Source organism: Chelonoidis abingdonii, chromosome 22 (assembly GCF_003597395.2).
Source record: "Chelonoidis abingdonii isolate Lonesome George chromosome 22, CheloAbing_2.0, whole genome shotgun sequence".
Classification (NCBI taxonomy): domain Eukaryota; kingdom Metazoa; phylum Chordata; order Testudines; family Testudinidae; genus Chelonoidis; species Chelonoidis abingdonii.
This window is the reverse complement of record NC_133790.1, coordinates 12,178,284-12,197,831: the sequence shown is the minus strand read 5'-3', so window position 1 is coordinate 12,197,831 and position 19,548 is coordinate 12,178,284. Positions and strand designations below refer to the sequence as shown.

At 43.4% G+C, this 19,548-nt stretch overlaps 1 protein-coding gene across 3 annotated transcripts in view; it reads right to left on the bottom strand.

The window, feature by feature from the left end:
• PIWIL1 (piwi like RNA-mediated gene silencing 1) overlaps window positions 1-19,548 on the bottom strand; it is a 56,691-nt gene that overhangs the window by 5,371 nt on the left and 31,772 nt on the right. For all 3 annotated transcript variants that reach the window (XM_032791223.2, XM_075059889.1, XM_032791222.2), the window contains exons 14-20: window positions 13,670-13,857; window positions 12,033-12,105; window positions 11,422-11,622; window positions 10,761-10,864; window positions 8,742-8,812; window positions 7,222-7,375; window positions 6,115-6,240 (exon numbers count right to left, since the gene is read on the bottom strand). In XM_032791223.2, the coding sequence (XP_032647114.1) occupies window positions 6,115-6,240; window positions 7,222-7,375; window positions 8,742-8,812; window positions 10,761-10,864; window positions 11,422-11,622; window positions 12,033-12,105; window positions 13,670-13,857 (917 nt within the window). The remainder of the gene's footprint in view (window positions 1-6,114; window positions 6,241-7,221; window positions 7,376-8,741; window positions 8,813-10,760; window positions 10,865-11,421; window positions 11,623-12,032; window positions 12,106-13,669; window positions 13,858-19,548) is intronic.

Here is a 19,548-nt window from a genome sequence, read left to right as displayed (position 1 = left end):
GACTTTGTCCTTAAAGAAAAACAGTGAAGAGAGGGTGTGCCGTTAGAGATGATGGCTACTAGGAAAGCTGTCTTCCAAGACAGGTACACAAGGGAGCATGTGGCCATGGATTCAAAAAGTTAGGCTCCTGAGGACTAATTAAGGTCCCACATTAGTGGGGAATATCTGATTTGTTGGTAAAGGTTACTCAGATCTTTGAGGAACCTCTTCGTTGATGGGTGTGCAAATACTGAATATCCGTCTATCTGCTGGTGGAAGACAGTTATGGCCACAAAGTGCACCTTTAACAAGCTAAGAAATAGTCCCATGTTTTTGAGGTGTCAGATGTAATTTAGTATTAATGGGAGGGAAGATGTCAGGGTTGTTTGTTTCAAAGTACACTAGATGTGGAGTCTTTTCCACGCAAGTGTAACGTGTTGTTGGTTTTCTACTATATAATACTTCTTTCACTTCCTCAGGAGTAGGAATTCTCTGTGTGTTGGAACCATCAAGAAAACAAGCCTTGGGTCGGAGAACCTGTAAGTTAGGATGATTGATCTGCCAGGTATCCTGAGAGAGGGGATGAGGAAGGGACTGAAGAGTAATTGATGAGCACCGTGCTGTGTCAGGTACAGATGGTACAGGTACCATATTTATCTCAGCCATGTGAGAGCTCTACGTACGACTTTTGCTCCCTCTATTTTGAGAGGGACATTTGCCATGAATGGAAACGGAAAGAAGGCATATAGTAGCTCTTTACTCCACTGAAAGAGGAACGTGTTCCCCTAATGATTGTCCTCCCAGTCTGGTTCTGGAGCGGTACCAGATACGTTTCTTGTTGCCATCAGTAGCAAACAGATGTATGGCTGGGGTCCGCCCAACAGAAGATGTTGTGAGGCACTCTTGGGGCCACTTCTCATTCATGCTCCTGTGAGAATGTGAGAGTGTTCACTGTTATATTTCTGGGTCCCAGTAGGTACGCTACTGCTATGTAAATGTTTTGGTTACTGCACCAACTCCATAATTTTATTGTTTCTATACATATATACGCTGATGTAAGCTCTGGGGCATATTACAGCCCCCAGTCAGTAGAGTGCACTGCCATTTTTACTAGCTAACAGGAGAGAGTACAGGACTCTTTCTTGTGGATTGCTTCCTGCCAACCTCTGATAACCTCTGTTCTGGAAATGGAAGCAGCTGCTACCCTAAAGCTGCGCCTGACTGGCCCTGGTGAGCAGCGCACTCATGCCAGAGACATCAGTCCTGCAGGGGAATAAACAGTCTGCTGCCTCGCTGGCAACCGTAGTCATAGGGCAGATAGCAAGAGGAGTGCACCTGCAGGGCACTGGAGGAGAATCTTGAGGGCAAGAGTAGATCCTCCTCTGAGTCCCCCTAAACCCACAGCAGGAACCAACTGCAACCGGTATGGAGGAGCTCTTATGTTTTTCTTCTCCCTCAGCAAAAATAGTGTGACTGTCTTCTCACATATGGCAGGAATCGTTTCCGCACCAAGTTATTCAAACAAAAAATAATCTGTATTTTGTAAGCACTGCCAATGGAACTATGCATTTCCAAATATTACCAGGAAGACCAAAAACATCTTTGCATGTATGAAACGTCCTGCAGACATTAAAAAATTCATCATGAGTGGAAATGACCATCATGAAGAAGAGGATGCAGGAGGTGACACTGACAGCGATTGTACTTGCAACAAAATGTTCTCAATCCAGAAATCCTCCTGCTTCTGCAACATCACTATCTGGAAGTGTTGTACAAGTTCAACTCTTCAATCAATCATCAGGAAAATCTCTCATCTCAACCATCTATATCCAAAAGACTCCCAGTAATGACTTCATTTATAGACAAGATGAAACCTGATAATAAAAATTTGACCAAGCTCTGGCAAGAGCGATATGTGCTTTTGGTATGCCATTATCTGAAAACAGTTATTGGCAGGCAGCATTTAAACTATTATTAAAGAAATCATACCTGTTAACCAGCGGATGTTCTTTGAGCAAGCCTCTTCTACAGTCAAGAATATGACTGTGTAGTACAAATTGTATAAGAACAAAATATCAATGGAACACTTTGCCTGGCAGACAAATTAACTGGGAGAAGGAATCAAACTTTGTGATAACACGTCAACCAGATTTTTGTGTGTGTGTGTCTGTATGTGTGTGTGTGTTTTTTGGCAGGGAGGGGAAGCAGGCATGAAAAACAGACATGCTGCAGAGTATATTAGTAGTGAAATACCTGCGGCACTAGAGAAAATTGGAAGTGGGAAAGTATTTGCTCTGACTGACTGACAATGCCAACAATATGAAAACAGCATGGGACGTCATAACAAATATCCATATATTACTGGAGTAGGTGGTATTTCTTGTGGCGTAAATCCGCTTCTTAATGATTTCATGAAGTGGAACACTCAAAAAGATCCACAAAACAGCAAAAGGAAGTTCTAAAGTATGTGAAGACGATGCATATTGTAGCTGCAGTCTTTGATGAAGCAAGGAAAGCATGGTAAGAATAAAATGGTAAAATTTCTAGCAAAACAAGATGGGGAACTATAGAGATGTCATCTGAAAGTTTACTAAAACAAAGAAGAGCTCTTCAAGGAACAGTGATAACCGAAGATCTTGTAGTTGTTAAATGTACACTACACTGTACATTAGGATAATTTCTGGGTTCACCTGCAGAACTCTGAAGACTCTACAGCCTATCGTTTCTGCAATCACAGTATCTGAATTAGACTAAGCACCTTTGTCAGACATTCCTCAACTTACAGCAAAGACAGTTGCTCAAAAACAAACAAAAACAGTTGATTTTAAGTGGCTCTCCACTCACAAGTCAGGAAGGAGTACAAGTGAAGGACTTAATTGGTAGATGAAAAGAATTTTGCTGCAAACCTCTTAGATCCAAGATTCAAAGGTAGTAATGTTAGTGATGCTAGCATTGTTACAATATTTGACTGGGTTATTAAACAAGCAGCACACTTCGAACTAGGACTATGGAAAAGTACTTTCAAATAATACAGAAAACAGAACCTATTGAGGTATTTTGTCCAAGAGTGTAATCTGGGAATCGGTCACACATACTGCTCTTACAACATAGTGGCAAGGCCTTTGTACAACCAACCTCTGACTCCTCTTAGCTTCTTATCTGCTTCAGAATACTCCAATTTCTGTAGCATGTGAAAATTTATGCTTTTATAAATATACATAGAAGGTACTGCTATGTACTAGCTAAACTGTACATAATATTTTTCTCATTCTTGAAGAATGAAAGTTTAGTTTTGATAAGTAACTATCGCAAATATTTTTATTTTTCCCTTAATTTGTGTCCCCCCCCCCACCCTAAGAACAGAAAAAAACCCTCTTTTTCCTTTTTTCTTTTTCAAAGAATACTTCCAGGACAACACTGAACAGTGCACTGATACACAGGTACCCTCCCACCAACAGCACAAGAAGAAGAACTCCACATGGACTCCTCCTGAGGGTCGAAATGACAGTCTGGACCTATACATTGAATGCTTCCGCCGACGTGCACAGGCAGAAATCGTGGAAAAACAACACCGCTTGCCTCATAACCTAAGTCGTGCAGAACGCAATGCCATCCACAGCCTCAGAAACCACCCTGACATTATCATCAAAGAGGCTGATAAAGGAGGTGCTGTTGTCATCATGAACAGGTCTGACTACCAAAAGGAGGCCGCCAGACAACTCTCCAATACCAAATTCTACAGGCCACTTCCCTCAGATCCCACTGAGGAATACACTAAGAAACTGCACCATCTACTCAGGACACTCCCTACACTAACACCGGAACAAATCAGCATACCCTTAGAGCCCCGACCAGGGTTATTCTATCTACTACCCAAGATCCACAAACCCGGAAATCCTGGACGCCCCATCATCTCGGGCATTGGCATTCTCACTGAAGGACTGTCTGGATATGTGGACTCTCTACTCAGACCCTATGCCACCAGCACTCCCAGCTATCTCCGTGACACCACTGATTTCCTGAGGAAACTACAATGCATTGGTCACCTCCCAGAAAACACCATCCTAGCCACCATGGATGTAGAGGCTCTCTACACAAACATCCCACACACAGATGGAATACAAGCTGTCAGGAACAGTATCCCTGATGATGCCACAGCACAACTGGCTGCTGAGCTCTGTGCCTTTATACTCACACACAACTATTTCAAGTTTGATGACAATATATATCTCCAGATCAGTGGCACTGCTATGGGCACCCGCATGGCCCCACAATACGCCAATATTTTTATGGCTGACCTGGAACAACGCTTCCTCAGCTCTCGTCCACTCACGCCCCTTCTCTACCTACGCTACATTGATGACATCTTCATCATCTGGACCCATGGGAAGGAGACTCTAGAAAAATTCCACCACGATTTCAACAACTTCCACCCCATCATCAACCTCAGCCTGGACCAATCTACACGGGAGGTCCACTTTCTAGACACCACGGTGCAAATAAGTGATGGTCACATTAACACCACCCTATATCGAAAACCTACCGACCGCTATGCCTACCTTCATGCCTCCAGCTTCCATCCCGGGCACATCACACGATCCATTGTCTACAGCCAAGCACTGAGGTACAACCGCATCTGCTCTAACCCCTCAGACAGAGACCAACACCTACAAAATCTCCACCAAGCATTCTCAAAACTACAATACCCGCACGAGGAAATAAGGAAACAGATCAACAGAGCCAGACGTGTACCCAGAAGCCTCCTACTGCAAGACAAACCCAAGAAAGAAACCAACAGGATTCCACTGGCCATCACATACAGTCCCCAGCTAAAACCCCTCCAACGCATCATCAGGGATCTACAACCCATCCTGGACAATGATCCCACACTTTCACAGGCCTTGGGTGGCAGGCCAATCCTTGCCCACAGACAACCTGCCAACCTGAAACGTATTCTCACCAGCAACTGCACACCGCACCATAGTAGCTCTAGCTCAGGAACCAATCCATGCAACAAACCTCGATGCCAACTCTGCCCACATATCTACACCAGCGACACCATCACAGGACCTAACCAGATCAGCCACACCATCACCGGTTCATTCACCTGCACGTCCACCAATGTAATATACGCCATCATATGCCAGCAATGCCCCTCTGCTATGTACATCGGCCAAACTTGACAGTCTCTACGGAAAAGGATAAATGGACACAAATCAGATATTAGGAATGGCAATATACAAAAACCTGTAGGAGAGCACTTCAACCTCCCTGGCCACACTATAGCAGACCTTAAGGTGGCCATCCTGCAGCAAAAAAACTTCAGGACCAGACTTCAAAGAGAAACTGCTGAGCTTCAATTCATCTGCAAATTTGACACCATCAGCTCAGGGTTGAACAAAGACTGTGAATGGCTTGCCAACTACAGAACCAGTTTCTCCTCCCTTGGTTTTCACACCTCAACTGCTAGAACAGGGCCTCATCCTCCCTGATTGAACTAACCTCGTTATCTCTAGCTTGCTTGCTAGCATATATATACCTGCCCCTGGAAATTTCCACTACATTCATCTGACGAAGTGGGTATTCACCCACGAAAGCTCATGATCCAAAATGTCTGTCAGTCTATAAGGTGCCACAGGACTCTCTGCTTCTTTTTCCTTGCCTTCTTCTAGGTTTTCAGAAATGTTATATCTCTAGTTATTACTCAGATTTGCTCACTGTATGTACTCAGATTGCTTTACTTAAAATTCGTTACTGTTAGCAGTGAAGAACTGAGATATTGGGAGAGTGAGCATGATTTTATGGCTCATACACCAACACGAATATTCTATATTCAGAATATGGTTATTACTTGGAGAAAAGGCAAGAGACAGGAAGTACACTGACTTTCATATTCCAGGTTGGGTTTTCAGTCATGGGAAGCAAGAACTTGCAGACTGAGAAAGTATGAAAGATTATTTACATAAATTTGCCAGCTAGCAATGCTATTTTTACAGTCATGTTAACAGTACATCCAATTTTGCCTACTCGTTTCTTTTGAGTGAGCATCAGATTCCATTTTTGGTAGCAGGATGCAAGCCGAACAACTGATTCTTGCCATCAAAGAGTGATTATCTTCCTAAAAGCATTACTTACCATTCTGGTCGGGTAACCTCTACATCAATAACTGTACCAGGGGGTGGATTCTGAAGTCTTCCACCAGCCTGTGCAAAGAACCTAGTATTCACTCGTTTCTTCACCACTATTACTGTAAGTCTTGGGCTAGAAAAAGATTACATGAGCAACATAAGAGGAATTTTTTGAAACTTCAATTTAGAGAAATTTCCCATTACAGTTCTTTAAAATAAGTTTTGGAAACTACATCTTTACTGATTAATTAGAAACCAGACTTCTAAATAAACTATAATATGCTGGTTTTAGTACTTTATGCCTCCATTTACTATATTGCTTCTATTCAGGTATTTCAGCATAATTCATTACCATGGTACCTAATTAACTTTTGCACTTGCATAGTTGCAAACACCTGAGACCATAAGAGCAGAAGTTTTCCCTACAACAATACGTATACTGTACAAGGTTTCTTCTCTTCCTCTCCTTTATTTTAGGTGTACTCAACATGGCACACATCTATTAGCATATACACTAAAAATATATGCAGAAAAAATATTGCCAGATGCTAAATAGAGAAAAAAAATTAAGTATTTCCATCACCACTAGCAGTAACTAGTCTCTTTTTGTTGAGCATACTGTTTTGTTCCAGTGACAATTTCAATACTCGGTTGTACCAGCGTTGACAGATTTTAGAGCTAATTTAAGGCTATTCCCAAACTACTGAAGATGGAGGACCATGAAAATGCAAATAAAGGATGATTAACCCAGAATTCACATGTGCTCATAATGAGGTGTGACCAGATAGTTCAAAGGGAAAAATCATAGTTTATATGTACATCGAGGACGTAACATCACAAGCATCAAAAGGAGTAATGATATCCTTACAGAATTATCCAGTTACATCATATCAACATTAGGTATACTCTTTGTAAAAGAATACTCAATATAATAAAAACTCAATGTGTAGGAAAGAAGCTGTTTGTGTCACTTACTAGATGATCTGATGCAAGTGCACACTAGTGTAAAGAAGAGGTATGCAATCTTTTGCCAGTCTTATTGATTTTCTGAAGCATGACAGTGCACATTTTATATCACTACAACCTATCATTGCATGCATCATAAGAGACTTACTTGTAATCTTTACCAACAGATTTCAAGCAATCCAAAAACTGGGGTACTTCATAGTTAACCAAGGTTTTTAGCTGACCGTCTCCTACACCATCACGATACACGATAATGCGAGACGGCATATGATTATTGCAGCTGAACCAGGATCTTAAAGCAGCTTTAAGAAAGGCAAATTAAAAGTTATGCAACTATAATGAGAATGTCTTTCAGAAGTTAAAATTCAGAATGGGTCTGTATTACTCAATGAACGGTAAAAAACTGTGAAGCCTTGAAAAATCCACTTCCCTGAGAAACATTAGTAAGTTGATCTAAGCTCCAGTGTACACATTGCTAGGCTGATGGGACAATTCCTCCATCATCCTAACTATTGCCTCTCAAGGGGCTGGATTTACTACAATAGAAAAACCCCTTCTATTGCTCTATCAGGTATTACAGCAACATAGCTGCAATGGCACAGAGTGTGCCACTGTGGTGCTTGTAGCGCAGATATACCTTAAGTCCCTGTTGATTCCAGACCAGGCTCGCAGCAACTGCACAGACTAGTGGATGGGTTTTAATCACCCATCCACCCAACCAAAAAACCTTGTTTGCCTGTGGACCAATATATTACTAAAAGCACTTAAAAATCACTTAAAGTTCCAATCAGAGTAAAATGAGGAGGAGGAGGATAGCTCAGTGGTTTGAGCATTGGCCTGCTAAACCCAGGGTTGTGAGTTCAGTCCTTGAGGGGGCCACTTAGGGATCTGGGGCAAAAATTGGTCCTGCTAGTGAAGGCAGGGTGCTGGACTCAATGACTTTTCAAGGTCCCTTCCAGTTCTAGGAGATTGGTATATCTCCAATTATTTAATATTTAATTTAATGTTAGAAAAGCATCTTAGTCCATTCTAGTGGACTTTGCTGTTTGTAATATTCAATCTGAAAAGAACTGTGGGGACAATGAAGATTTTGCAATACTGTTCAACCAAACTCTGCATATATCAGACTGCCAAAAATAATCTGCAGGACAAGTTTCTTTAACAGTGATGTGCCTGGAAAATGCATTAGAAACCTGTTTACCTCAAGCAGAATTAAACATTGATACATTTAAAATCAGGTTTTATCAAAAAAGTATTAAAGAGGGATGCATGCAGTTGACAGACTATTAAAATGACAAGGTAGGTAAGGAAATGTCTTTTACTGGACCATCTTCTTCCCTGAAGAATAAATCTGTATAAGCTCAAAAACTTGTCTCTCTCTTATCAACAGAACTTGGTCTAATAAAAGATATTACCTCACCTACCACCCCCCATATCCTGGGACCAATCTGGTTACAACAACACTGCATATAACAATTAAAATATCAGTTAGGACCATGTAAATTAGGAGAAGCTACGTAAACAATCTGATAATTGTCAGTGATAATTATATATAAACTTCCAATCTATTTTTACTCAAATGTAATTTGATGTTTTACTCAATGCAACACAAAAAGTCTGTTCTGAGAAGGAACAACAGCCTTATCTGTTGAAGGAAGAAAATGTTACCTTGCAGGCAGACCTTGAGTCCATCCACAAGTTCTTGTCCACGATCTTGGAAGACACAGCGAGAGAACCATCTGTTCAGAGAAAATCAAGAAAAGCATCAAAGTAACCTATTAAGTTTCTAAATTGATTTAAATTGTAACAAATTAATTAATTTTGGCAAGTATGTCCTATAGTCAACAGGCAAAAATGTGAATAATCACACTAACGTGAATTTGCGTACCATACACATACATTGTCTCCGGAAAGACACTTGCAGCAGACATGTACCTTGGGCCCCACTTACGATTCCTCTTATAGATCCAAATTGAATGTGAGGCTACATAAAGGGACCACAGCCCAGTTTCCCTCAATTATTTTAGATATTCAAAATAGCTAACGACTCCCTGAGAAGCAGGAAAGAGAATTACAGATCTGCAGAGGTGAAGTAATTTGAGACTGCTAGTTACAGATAAGCCTTCCTTTCCATGTCAAGAACAGTCTCCATTGTTGAAAGACTAACTAGAAGCTACCACCTACTGGAGAAAAATAAATATAGAGTATTCTTTAGTCTATCAGTCTGTTTAACTTAGGCCAGAGATATGAGAATGAGTGCACTATCTTGCTTCACCTTCCTGACTTTCAAGACCGACCAGCAATTGATTGGATCATATAGGATACTCAGATGCATCACAATAAAAAAAAAAGATGGACTTCTTTGGTTAAGCTACAGATGAAATTATATGAAGAGAATTATGTATTCCTTGTGGAATGCTGGCCTTGATAAGAGTCTAATGGATAAGAGCAGACATTAAGATAAAATGACATTGGCAGACAGTCCTTTTTACAGCCTTGCACTGAACATCTGGATTCACAAGAAAACATATATGCAAGCCCAACATACACTGTTTTTAAGTGCTTCAGGAGTTCACAGCACCGAAGCATAAGTTTTAAACCTTCTGTTCCCCCACCAAAAGTGGTAATTTGAAGAGATTCTCTAATGGTAGCGGGCTCTCTTTCCATTTCCCGTATTCAAAAGCTGTCATCTTTGATCTTCATTGTATTGTATGCAAACAGCAAAGGAAGACTTGTCAACTTATCTATCATGCAACCAAATAAATCAGATAATAGATTCTACCACCCAGCAGCAGTTCTCAAATTATGAGGAGGCCCTCCCAAGGAAGGCATGGGAATGTGGCAAGAGAGGCATGAGCTTTTTTTAAAATTAATTATTAATAATATTATTATTATTATTATTATTATTATTATAACAACAACAGCTCTTGTTGTCAGCCCCAGGTAGCTGGGGCTCATGCAGAAGGGCTGTGCAAGAGCCCCACTACCCAGGCTTTCCTCCCTTCTCTCCCCTGCCCTCCAATCTCTCACTGGTGCCAGCAGCAGCACAGAAGTAAAGGTGGCCATGGGATGCTACGTCTGCTGTGAAAAGTGATATTGACAAATATCACTTTTCACATTACCTCCCTTCTATGCTGCTGATGGTGCAGTGATGCCTTCAGAGCTGGTCACCTGGGCAGCAGCCACTGCTCTCCACTCTGCATTCAGAGCTGGGCAGTAGTATATCTAACTTGCGAGGGGTGTAAACTACTATAGACACAAATAAAGGGGACCCCATCAAGTGTGAGAATGATTGACAGGTATTTACATTTACAATAAAATACAGTAGGCAGAGAACAGGTGAGGCAAACAGTATACATGTCCCTGAACTCAAGCCAGTGTTAACAGGCTTTTTTAGAAGTAATATTTACACAGCAGTGAACCTGAGAATTAGGAAACTCTCTCTATTGGTCAGTCAGCTTATTCCCTTATTCCTGAAAAGTCTGGAAAATAATGTACAGCTACTTAACAGTAAGCTAATCAGGAGCTTTTGCCTACACAGTGTTTGTGAAAACATATAGTATGAAGTTAAACCAACGTAGACAAGGTTACTTTTAAAATGGCTGTTCATCACATTAGGCTTCTTCTTCAAGACTACAGATCCATCAAGTTCTTTAAGTTTATACTGAATGCTAAAAAGTATCTTACCGTGTCATCCCCTGATTCAGGCTAGCAACAAATCCTGCAATTGATCGCCGCCCAGCTGTAGTGTCATGATAACAGTCAATTCCCACAATCATAACTTGTTTCAACTTTAAGAAAATAGTGCACAGTATATTACAAAAAGTGCAACAACATGCCAAAAGCAAACATTTATCATATCTGCACTAAAGTATTATACACAAAGCACCAACTTCAAAAATAATCACAGCTTTTTCACTGTTCAGGATACTGTTAACTTCCAAAAAAAATTTTTTTTAAATGACTATGTTTTTATGGAGTGTCCACTGAAAGTATCTGTGCTGACAGCCAGGAGCCTACATTTTACAACTGAACTATCCATTGCCTCCAACTGTATCCTCAATTAAAAGTTCTATCAGCTGCTTATTTCCTCAAGTTTACCCATGTTGGCATTTTCTTTTTGGAAGCAAGTTATTTTGAGTAGGATACACTGCAGGTAACCAACTGAAATTTAGAAGAAGTAAATCAGCCATCTGTTGCCTTTCTGAACACTTATTTAAATTTTTAAAAGTTGTACCAACCAAGTTAAGAGAGTCTTCTAATATTTTCTCTCAATGTGATCAGAGTTCAGAGGAAGAAAAAAAGATTCAACTGACATAAGGTTAATGAAACAAAGCCAGCTACTTACTGGGATTTCAACACTCCAGAGCTCTCCACCCATCTTGCAGTTCATTTGTAAAGCAATTTTCGTTGCTATAGCCATTACAGTTTGTGGTTTGCTTAGAGTGCGAGCTATCACACACTGACTTGGAGTTGGGCAATCAGTACATAAGTATTTCTTGATAGCATCATACTTATCTTTACGATTACTGGATAGAAGGCAAACTACCTTAAAAATTAAAATGAAAAGTTTTTTAAAAAAACAAACTACAGCAGAATCAAATTTATTATTTGTTTGAAAGATCTGTTGTGCTGGAAAGGGAGCTATAGCAGTGTACTGTACAACAGAAAAATCCCAAGTGTTTTCTGTGAAGTATTTAGACAGTTTGGGTGCTTAAGTTCTACTGCCTAAAACTAATGCATGCTCAACAATTCTATATTTAAGCACTGACACGATCTAAATACAGAAGTTTCTACACATGCCTGGCCTCATAAGTATCACCTGACACTTGGGAGGTTAGTCACATAACTCCATAAGTATAAATCCAAAGAGCTAATTTCATTATTAGGATATTAATGCAATACATAGCCAAAGGTAGAGATAAACATACTTTGAAATTATGGAATTAGCATACATACTATCTGTGTGTCAGAGGTAACCTTTTGTTGCAAGACCCTCAAATAAGCTTCTGTTCTATCATCTACTTCAATCCTAAAAAGGGGAATAACAAGAAAATAAAAAGTGATATGGCTGTAGCTAAAGTTATAGTAGCTGGTGAAGCAGCAAGAACATAAGCTACCCATGCATCAACAGAAATTCAGTACAAGGTAGGCTAACAGATGTAAATGTAAACAAGTTACTATATTCACACTGTACTAAGGTGTTCACTCTACCATTTAAACATTAAAAGGAAACGTTCCTGAACCAGAGTTTCTCATAAGAATGAAGGAAAATCAAGATTAAAAAAGAGTCATGAGCTTGACTAAAGGAGACTTTGGTCATACTTTTAAGTTGACTTCGGAAAGGACGATGATACAGTAACTCCTCGCTTAACGTTGTAGTTATGTTCTTGAAAAAAAAAATGTGACAAAGCAAAATGATAAGTGAATTCAATTTCCCCATAAGAATTAATGTAAATAGGGGCAGGGGTTAGATTCCATGTAAATTTTTTTTTTTTTGCCAGACAAGAGACATTATATACATATACAGTATAAGTTTTAAACAAGTTCTAATCAGAGGATTGTCTGGGGACCTGCTCATGAGCTCCCTGAGCTTCTCCTAAAGCAACCATGTTGATATCAGGTGGGATATTTCCCAGGGAATGCCTTGCTGCTAAATGATGAACTAGCACTCAGCTGAGCCCTCAAGGGTTAACATGTTGTTGTTAATGTAGCCTCACACTCTACAAAGCAGCACAGAGGGAGGCAAGAGACAACACAGATGCATGGCAAGGGCTGCAAACACTTCCCTGCAGAAACTGAACGCGATGATGAACCCACACTATCCCGCTGGAGTGTGCCACTCCCTCCTCCAGATAGCGCATGCACGGCTGTCCAGGCACTAATTTTCCAAAGTGCCGGGGGGTGCTCAACCCTAGGTTCTCCCCCACTTTACCCCCCAACTCTAACCCCCCAGCCTCCTGAACACCGTGAAATAGCTGACTGCTGCAGGCGGGAGGCATGGGGATGGAGGGAAGAGTTGCAGATCCGCAGGCGGGTGGCACTAGAGGAGGTGGAGTGGAGCTCATAGGGGGGCTGCCAGCCCACCCTGGTTCCAAGCCCCCACACTCGCTAGCAGGTGGCAGCCAAATAATATTATAAGCAAACACTGCGCAACTTTAAATGAGTATGTTCTCTAATAGATCAGCAACGTAACAACGAAACAATGTTAACCAGGATGATGATAAATGAGGAGTTACTGTACATTTGAATTTGTGCTGCTGCTGTTTCTATTAGAGGCAGCTCCACCAATTAGGATAGTTAAACTTTCGACGTCCAGCAGAATCCTTCCAATCAGCAGCACCTTCTCTAATCCTCAGTTAAAAGCTTCCAGGGACTGAAACAGTAGCTCCAAAACCTAATCTTTTTACTAAGTAATTAACCATCTGAAACTGAAATCTCTGGAGCACTTGGAAAAACTGATTTATAAACTTTTTTAATTGTTATAGTAATATGTAATATTAGAACTCCTTCCTCATTTAACACGATTATTGAAAAATTCAAAGAACTATAAGAGTTTCTGAGCAAGTTATTTATCACATTTCTACAGTACTTACATTATTGCCTTGTTCATTTGGATGCCCATGGCTGGTGTGACTTTAAATAGATTTTGAACTAATGCATTGGCAGCATCATAATTGCGCCGTGTGTATATTAATAACCAGTTATCCAGTGGTTTTACACTAATTAAGGGAGCTCCCCTAGTTTCTTTTGACCAGTCTGCAAATTGAGGATTGTAGTCAAACTGGAAATAAAAAAGGATTAAATTAAGTCCTGCCGGAGCATAACTAACTTTCACAAAATCTATACTTCATATACTCCAGAATATATCAACATCATTTGCCTTTGCAGTTCCAACTGATCAAAACTGAGAATTTAAAAAAGTTTCCCATGAAACAAATTTTTTAAAAAAATTCAGTTTCAGATATTCCTAATTTTGGAATTCTGAAATTGTTTTGAATTTTTACATTTTAATATTTACATTCTTTAATGACATCAGTAATTAGTAGAGAATAATATGACAAAATATCCTGTTTTATTTTTAAAATCATTAGAGACAGCTGCTACTTAGTACTGATTGAAACATCTTCTCTTTTCTAGATCAAAGTCTTCTGTTTGTGCAGTAACGAAAATGTGACAATTTGATCTAGAAAAAGATAAGATATTTCAATCAGTAATAAGCAACAGCTGAAATAAAATTTAACTACGTCATAACATGTCGGTAGCAGTGTATAACACGCACTACTGTTCTGTTCATTCCCTTTGCAGCATCTGGAACTGGCTACTGTCTGAAGACAGAATACTGGGTTAGATGGACCCAGTCTATCTGACCCAGTATGGCCATTCTTCTGGCCTGAATTGAGACTGGGAGTGGCTGGCTCACTACAAAAGCAACTTTCCCTCTCTTGGTATTGACACCTCATCATCAGTTATTGGGAGTGGACCACAACCACCCTGACTGAATTGGCCCTGTCAACACAGTTTTTCCCCTTGTAAGGCAACTCCTTTCTCTTCTGTTGTCTTTAAGGTGCCACCGGACTTCTCGCTGTTTTTGTGGATACAGACAAACACAGCTACCCAGATACATAAACAGGTAGTGAGTCTGGTTTACAATGAACTTGATAAACCTCCTGTGACCTTGGAAAAATCAAGATGTGAAAATACATGTCTCTCAAGGCAAGGGCAGCATACCAGTCCCCATATCCAGGGAGGGGATGATCGAGGTCAGGGAGACCATGTGGAACATCAGCTTTTTGAGGTAGCCGTTGAGACGGTGCAGGTCTAAAATAGGTCAGAGATCGCCCTTGGCCTTTGGAAATAGCATGAGTAAAACCCTTTTCTTCTTAAGTCCTGTGGAACCTCTTTCGCAGCTCCCTTTGGAGAAGGGCTTACACCTCTTGGCCCAGAAGTTGCTTGTCAGAAGGGTTCTTGAAGAGGGAGGGATGGGAAGGGAGGGCGTATGGAAAAATTGAAGCATATAATCCTTTTCCACAGTGTTCAGCATCCAGCAGTCTGTGGTGATATGAGACCATGCCATGCTGAAGTGAGACAGGCAGTCGAAAACAAAACGGAGACAACCTGGGGGCACAGGAAAAGACAGTTACCTTTTCCATAACTGGTGTTCTTTGACATGTGTTGCTTACGTCCATTCCACAACAGGTGTGTGTGTTCGCCACGTGTACCAGTGCCAGAAGTTTTTCCCCTGCAGTACCCATAGGGCAGTGCCCCTAGCGACCCCTGGAGTGGTGCCTTTATGGCGCAATATAAGGGGCACTCCCCCCACCCTCAGTTCCTTTTTGCCAGACAATTCCGAGAGAGGGGAAGGAGAGCAGGACATGGAATGGACATGAGCAACACATCTCGAAAAACACCAGTTACAGAAAAGGTAACAGTCTTTTTTTCTTTCAGTGATTGCTGATGTGCATCCCACAATAGGTGATTCCAAGCTGTATCTGTTGGAGGTGGGTAGGAGTGCACAGACTCTTGGGATGGAGTACAGCCCTGCCAAACCCAGCATCCTCCCTGGTTTGGGAGACGATCGCATAATGTGAGATGAACGTGTGAACCGAAGACCATGTGGCAGCCCTATAGATGTCCTGAATGGGAACATGAGCTAAAAAGGCAGCTGACAAGGCTTGCACCCTAGTCGAGTATGCCCTCACAATTGGTGGTGAGGAGACTCCCGCCAGGTCGTAACAGGTACAAATACACGAGGTGATCCAGTTGGAGAGCCGCTGAGTGGAGACTGGTCAACCCGTCAAGCATTCAGCCGAGGTGATGAACAGTTGCGAGGACTTCCTGAACGGCTTAGTACATTCCAGGTAAGAAGCCAGAGCCTGTCTCACATCCAGCATGTGGAGGCAGTGCTCCTCACTGGATGCATGGGGCTTGAGACAGAGCACCGGCAGGAATATGTCCTGACCCATGTGGTAGGTGGAGACCACCTTGGGAAGGAACGAAGGATGCAGTCGGAGCTGGACCTTATCCTTGTGGAAAACTGTGTATGGTGACTCAGAGGTCAGGGCCCTGAGCTCCGAGACCCATCTAGCTGATGTGATTGCCACCAGGAAGGCTAACTTCCATGAAAGATGCGACCAGAAGCATGTGGCTAGCGGCTCAAACAAGGGACCCGTCAATGGGCCCGCACCAAGTTCAGGTCCCACTGCGGGACAGGGGGCCTAATATAAGGGAAAAGCCAATCCAATCCCATGAGGAATCAGCTGGTCATAGCATGGGAGAATACTGTGTGGCCCTTCACCAATGGGTGAAAGGCTGATATGGCCACCAAGTGCACCCTGATGGACAAGGGCGCTAGGCCCTGGGCTCTAAGATGAAGGAGGTACTATTAACTACGAACGAGCAAGAATTCAAGAAGAAAGCTGTAGCCAAGTTGGAGCAGAGCAGTTCCGATGCACCTTCACTGGTGGCAGGAAGGAACTGAGGGTGGGGGGAGCGCGCAGCACCCCTTATACCACACCACAGAGGCATCACTCCAGAGGTCGCTGGGGTGCTCCCCTACGGTACTGCTAGGGGAAAAACTTCCGGCACCGGTGCATGTGGCAAGCATGCACACCTATTGTGGAATGGACATGAGCAATCACTCAAAACAGAACTGGTATAACACCCTCAGGTTTCCCATCAAAAGTTCTGTTTGGCTACTCCCACGCTCTGCGCTCCCCCACCCCCCCAAGTATTTGGGAGGGCCAGGTAGGGATGCTTAGGTGGATGAGGGCAGCTGCCTGCATCTTTTGCAGGTCCTAATGGGGCGGTGAAGCTGAGAAATGAGGTGGAATGCTGGGGCCTGAAGTGCTTCTTCCAAGGTGCCTGGGCATACAGATGTAGTCTTTCAGGCCAGGGAGCTCTGCTTCCATTTGCTCTGAGAAGAGCAAAGCGCCTTCAAACAGAAGGTCCTGAATGGAGTGCTGGACTTCCATTGCCAGTCCCGAGGACTGGTGCCAAAACCATCTGCGCATGATCACCACAGAAAAGACGGTTACTCACCTTTGTAACTGTTGTTCTTCGAGATGTGTTGCTCATATCCATTCCAGTTAGGTGTGCGCGCGCTGCGTGCACGTTCGTCGGAAGATTTTTATCCTAGCAACACTCGGTGGGCCGGCAGGGCGCCCCCTGGAGTGATGCCGCTATAGCGCCTGATATATACCCCTGCCAGCCCATCCGTCCCTCAGTTCCTTCTTGCCGGCTACTCTGACAGTGGGGAAGGAGGGCGGGCTTGGAATGGATATGAGCAACACATCTCGAAGGACAACAGTTACAAAGGTGAGTAACTGTCTTTTCTTCTTCGAGTGCTTGCTCATATCCATTCCAGTTAGGTGATTCCCAAGCCTTACCTAGGCGGAGGGGTTGGAGCGAGACATTGCGGAATGTAAGACTGCTGATCCAAAGGCGGCATCGTCTCTGGACTGCTGGACCAATGCGTAGTGCGATGCAAAGGTGTGGATGGAAGACCAGGTAGCCGCGTGGCATATTTCCTGGATGGGAACATGGGCCAGGAACGCGGCAGATGAGGCTTGAGCCTGAGTAGAATGGGTGGTGAGATGGCTGATCGGAACGTGAGCCAAGTCATAGCATGCCCGAATACAGGATGTTACCCAAGATGAACTTCGTTGGGAAGAGACTGGCACGCCCTTCATGCGCTCTGTCATCGCTACAAATAGCTGAGGTGAACATCGGAAGGGTTTCGTCCTCTCGATATAAAAGGCAAGAGCCCTGTGGACATCCAGAGTATGCAGCTGTTGTTCCTGACGCAATGAATGCGGCTTCGGAAAAAAGACTGGTAGAAAGATATCCTGATTAACGTGGAAGGCAGAGACCACCTTAGGGAGGAATGCCGGGTGCAGTCGCAGCTGTACCTTGTCCTTGTGGAATACCGTATACGGGGGATCCACAGTCAATGCTCGAAGTTCCAAGACTCGCCTAGCCGAGGTGATAGTGACGAGGAAGGCTGTCTTCCAGGACAGGTACAGCAGCGAGCATGTGGCCAGAGGCTCAAAGGGGGGACCCATGAGCCTAGCTAATATGAGGTTTAGATCCCAGGCAGGGGTTGGGCGTTTGACCTGAGGGTAGAGTCGTTCCAAGCCTTTGAGGAATCTGGAAACTATGGGGTGAGAAAAAATGGAACTGCCGGTTTCCCCAGGATGGAAGGTGGAAATAGCTGCAAAATGCACCCTTATAGAAGAGATCGCCAAGCCCTGCTCTTTGAGGGCCCATTAACAGTCCAAGATAATGGGGACCAATACACCCTGTGGGGTAAGGTCATGCTGGGCGCACCAGTGAGAGAAGCGCTTCCATTTAGAGTGATATGTCGTTCGCGTGGAAGGCTTTCTGCTTCCCAGCAGCACCTGTTGCACTGAGGTGGAACAACACAACTCCGATTGGCTCAACCAGACAGCAGCCATGCTGTCAGATGAAGGGACTGCAGGTTCGGGTGGTGAAGCCTGCCAAAGTCCTGCGTTATGAGGTCCGGGCAGAGTGGCAGGGGAATCGGGTCTGTCAGAGAAAGGTCAAGCAGCAGGGTGTACCAGTGCTGTCTCGGCCATGCTGGAGCAATCAGTATTAGGCGGGCTCTGTCCCTGCGGAGTTTGAGTAGAACTCGGTGGATGAGAGGAAATGGTGGGAAGGCATAAAATAGGTGACCTTTCCACGGAATTAGGAACGCGTCCGAGAGGGAGGCCGGGGAGCGACCTTGTAGGGAACAGAACACCTGGCATTTCCTGTTTACTCTGGAGGCAAAAATGTCTATGTGGGGAAAGCCTCACCTCTGGAAAACAGAAGGGAGAATGTCTGGATGGATGGACCACTCGTGCGACAGGAAGGATCTGCTCAGTTGATCTGCGAGGGTGTTCCCGAATCCTGGAAGAAAAGAGGCTACCAGGTCTATTGAGTGGGCTATGCAGAAGTCCCACAGTTGAATCGCCTCCCGACAAACGGGGGAGGACCGTGTCCCTTCCAGGTTATGTAATACATGGCCGTTGTGTTGCAGTGTTCACGGATGACACAACGGCCCTGTAGATGGCGTTGGAACACTCGGCACGCCAGCTGGACCGCTCTCAATTCTCGGACATTGATGTGTAACGTCAACTCCCGGGATGACCAAAGCCTTGAGTGCGAAGGTGCCCTAGGTGAGCACCTCAGCCCAGAGATGACGTGTCCGTTGTTAGGGACGTGGAGGGCTGCGGTGGATGGAACGGCAGACCTGCACGCTCCAGGGATGACGTTCGCCACCAGTCGAGGGAGTCTAGAATGCTCGGTGGAATTGTGAGTATAATGTCTATGGTGTCTCTGCCCGGACGATAGGCTGAAGCGAGCCAAGTTTGGACAGGACGCATTCGCAGTCTGGCGTGCTTTGTGACGAATGTGCATGCAAGCCATGTGACCGAAGAGGCCAAGGCAAGTGCGGGCAGAGGTTGTTCAGAAG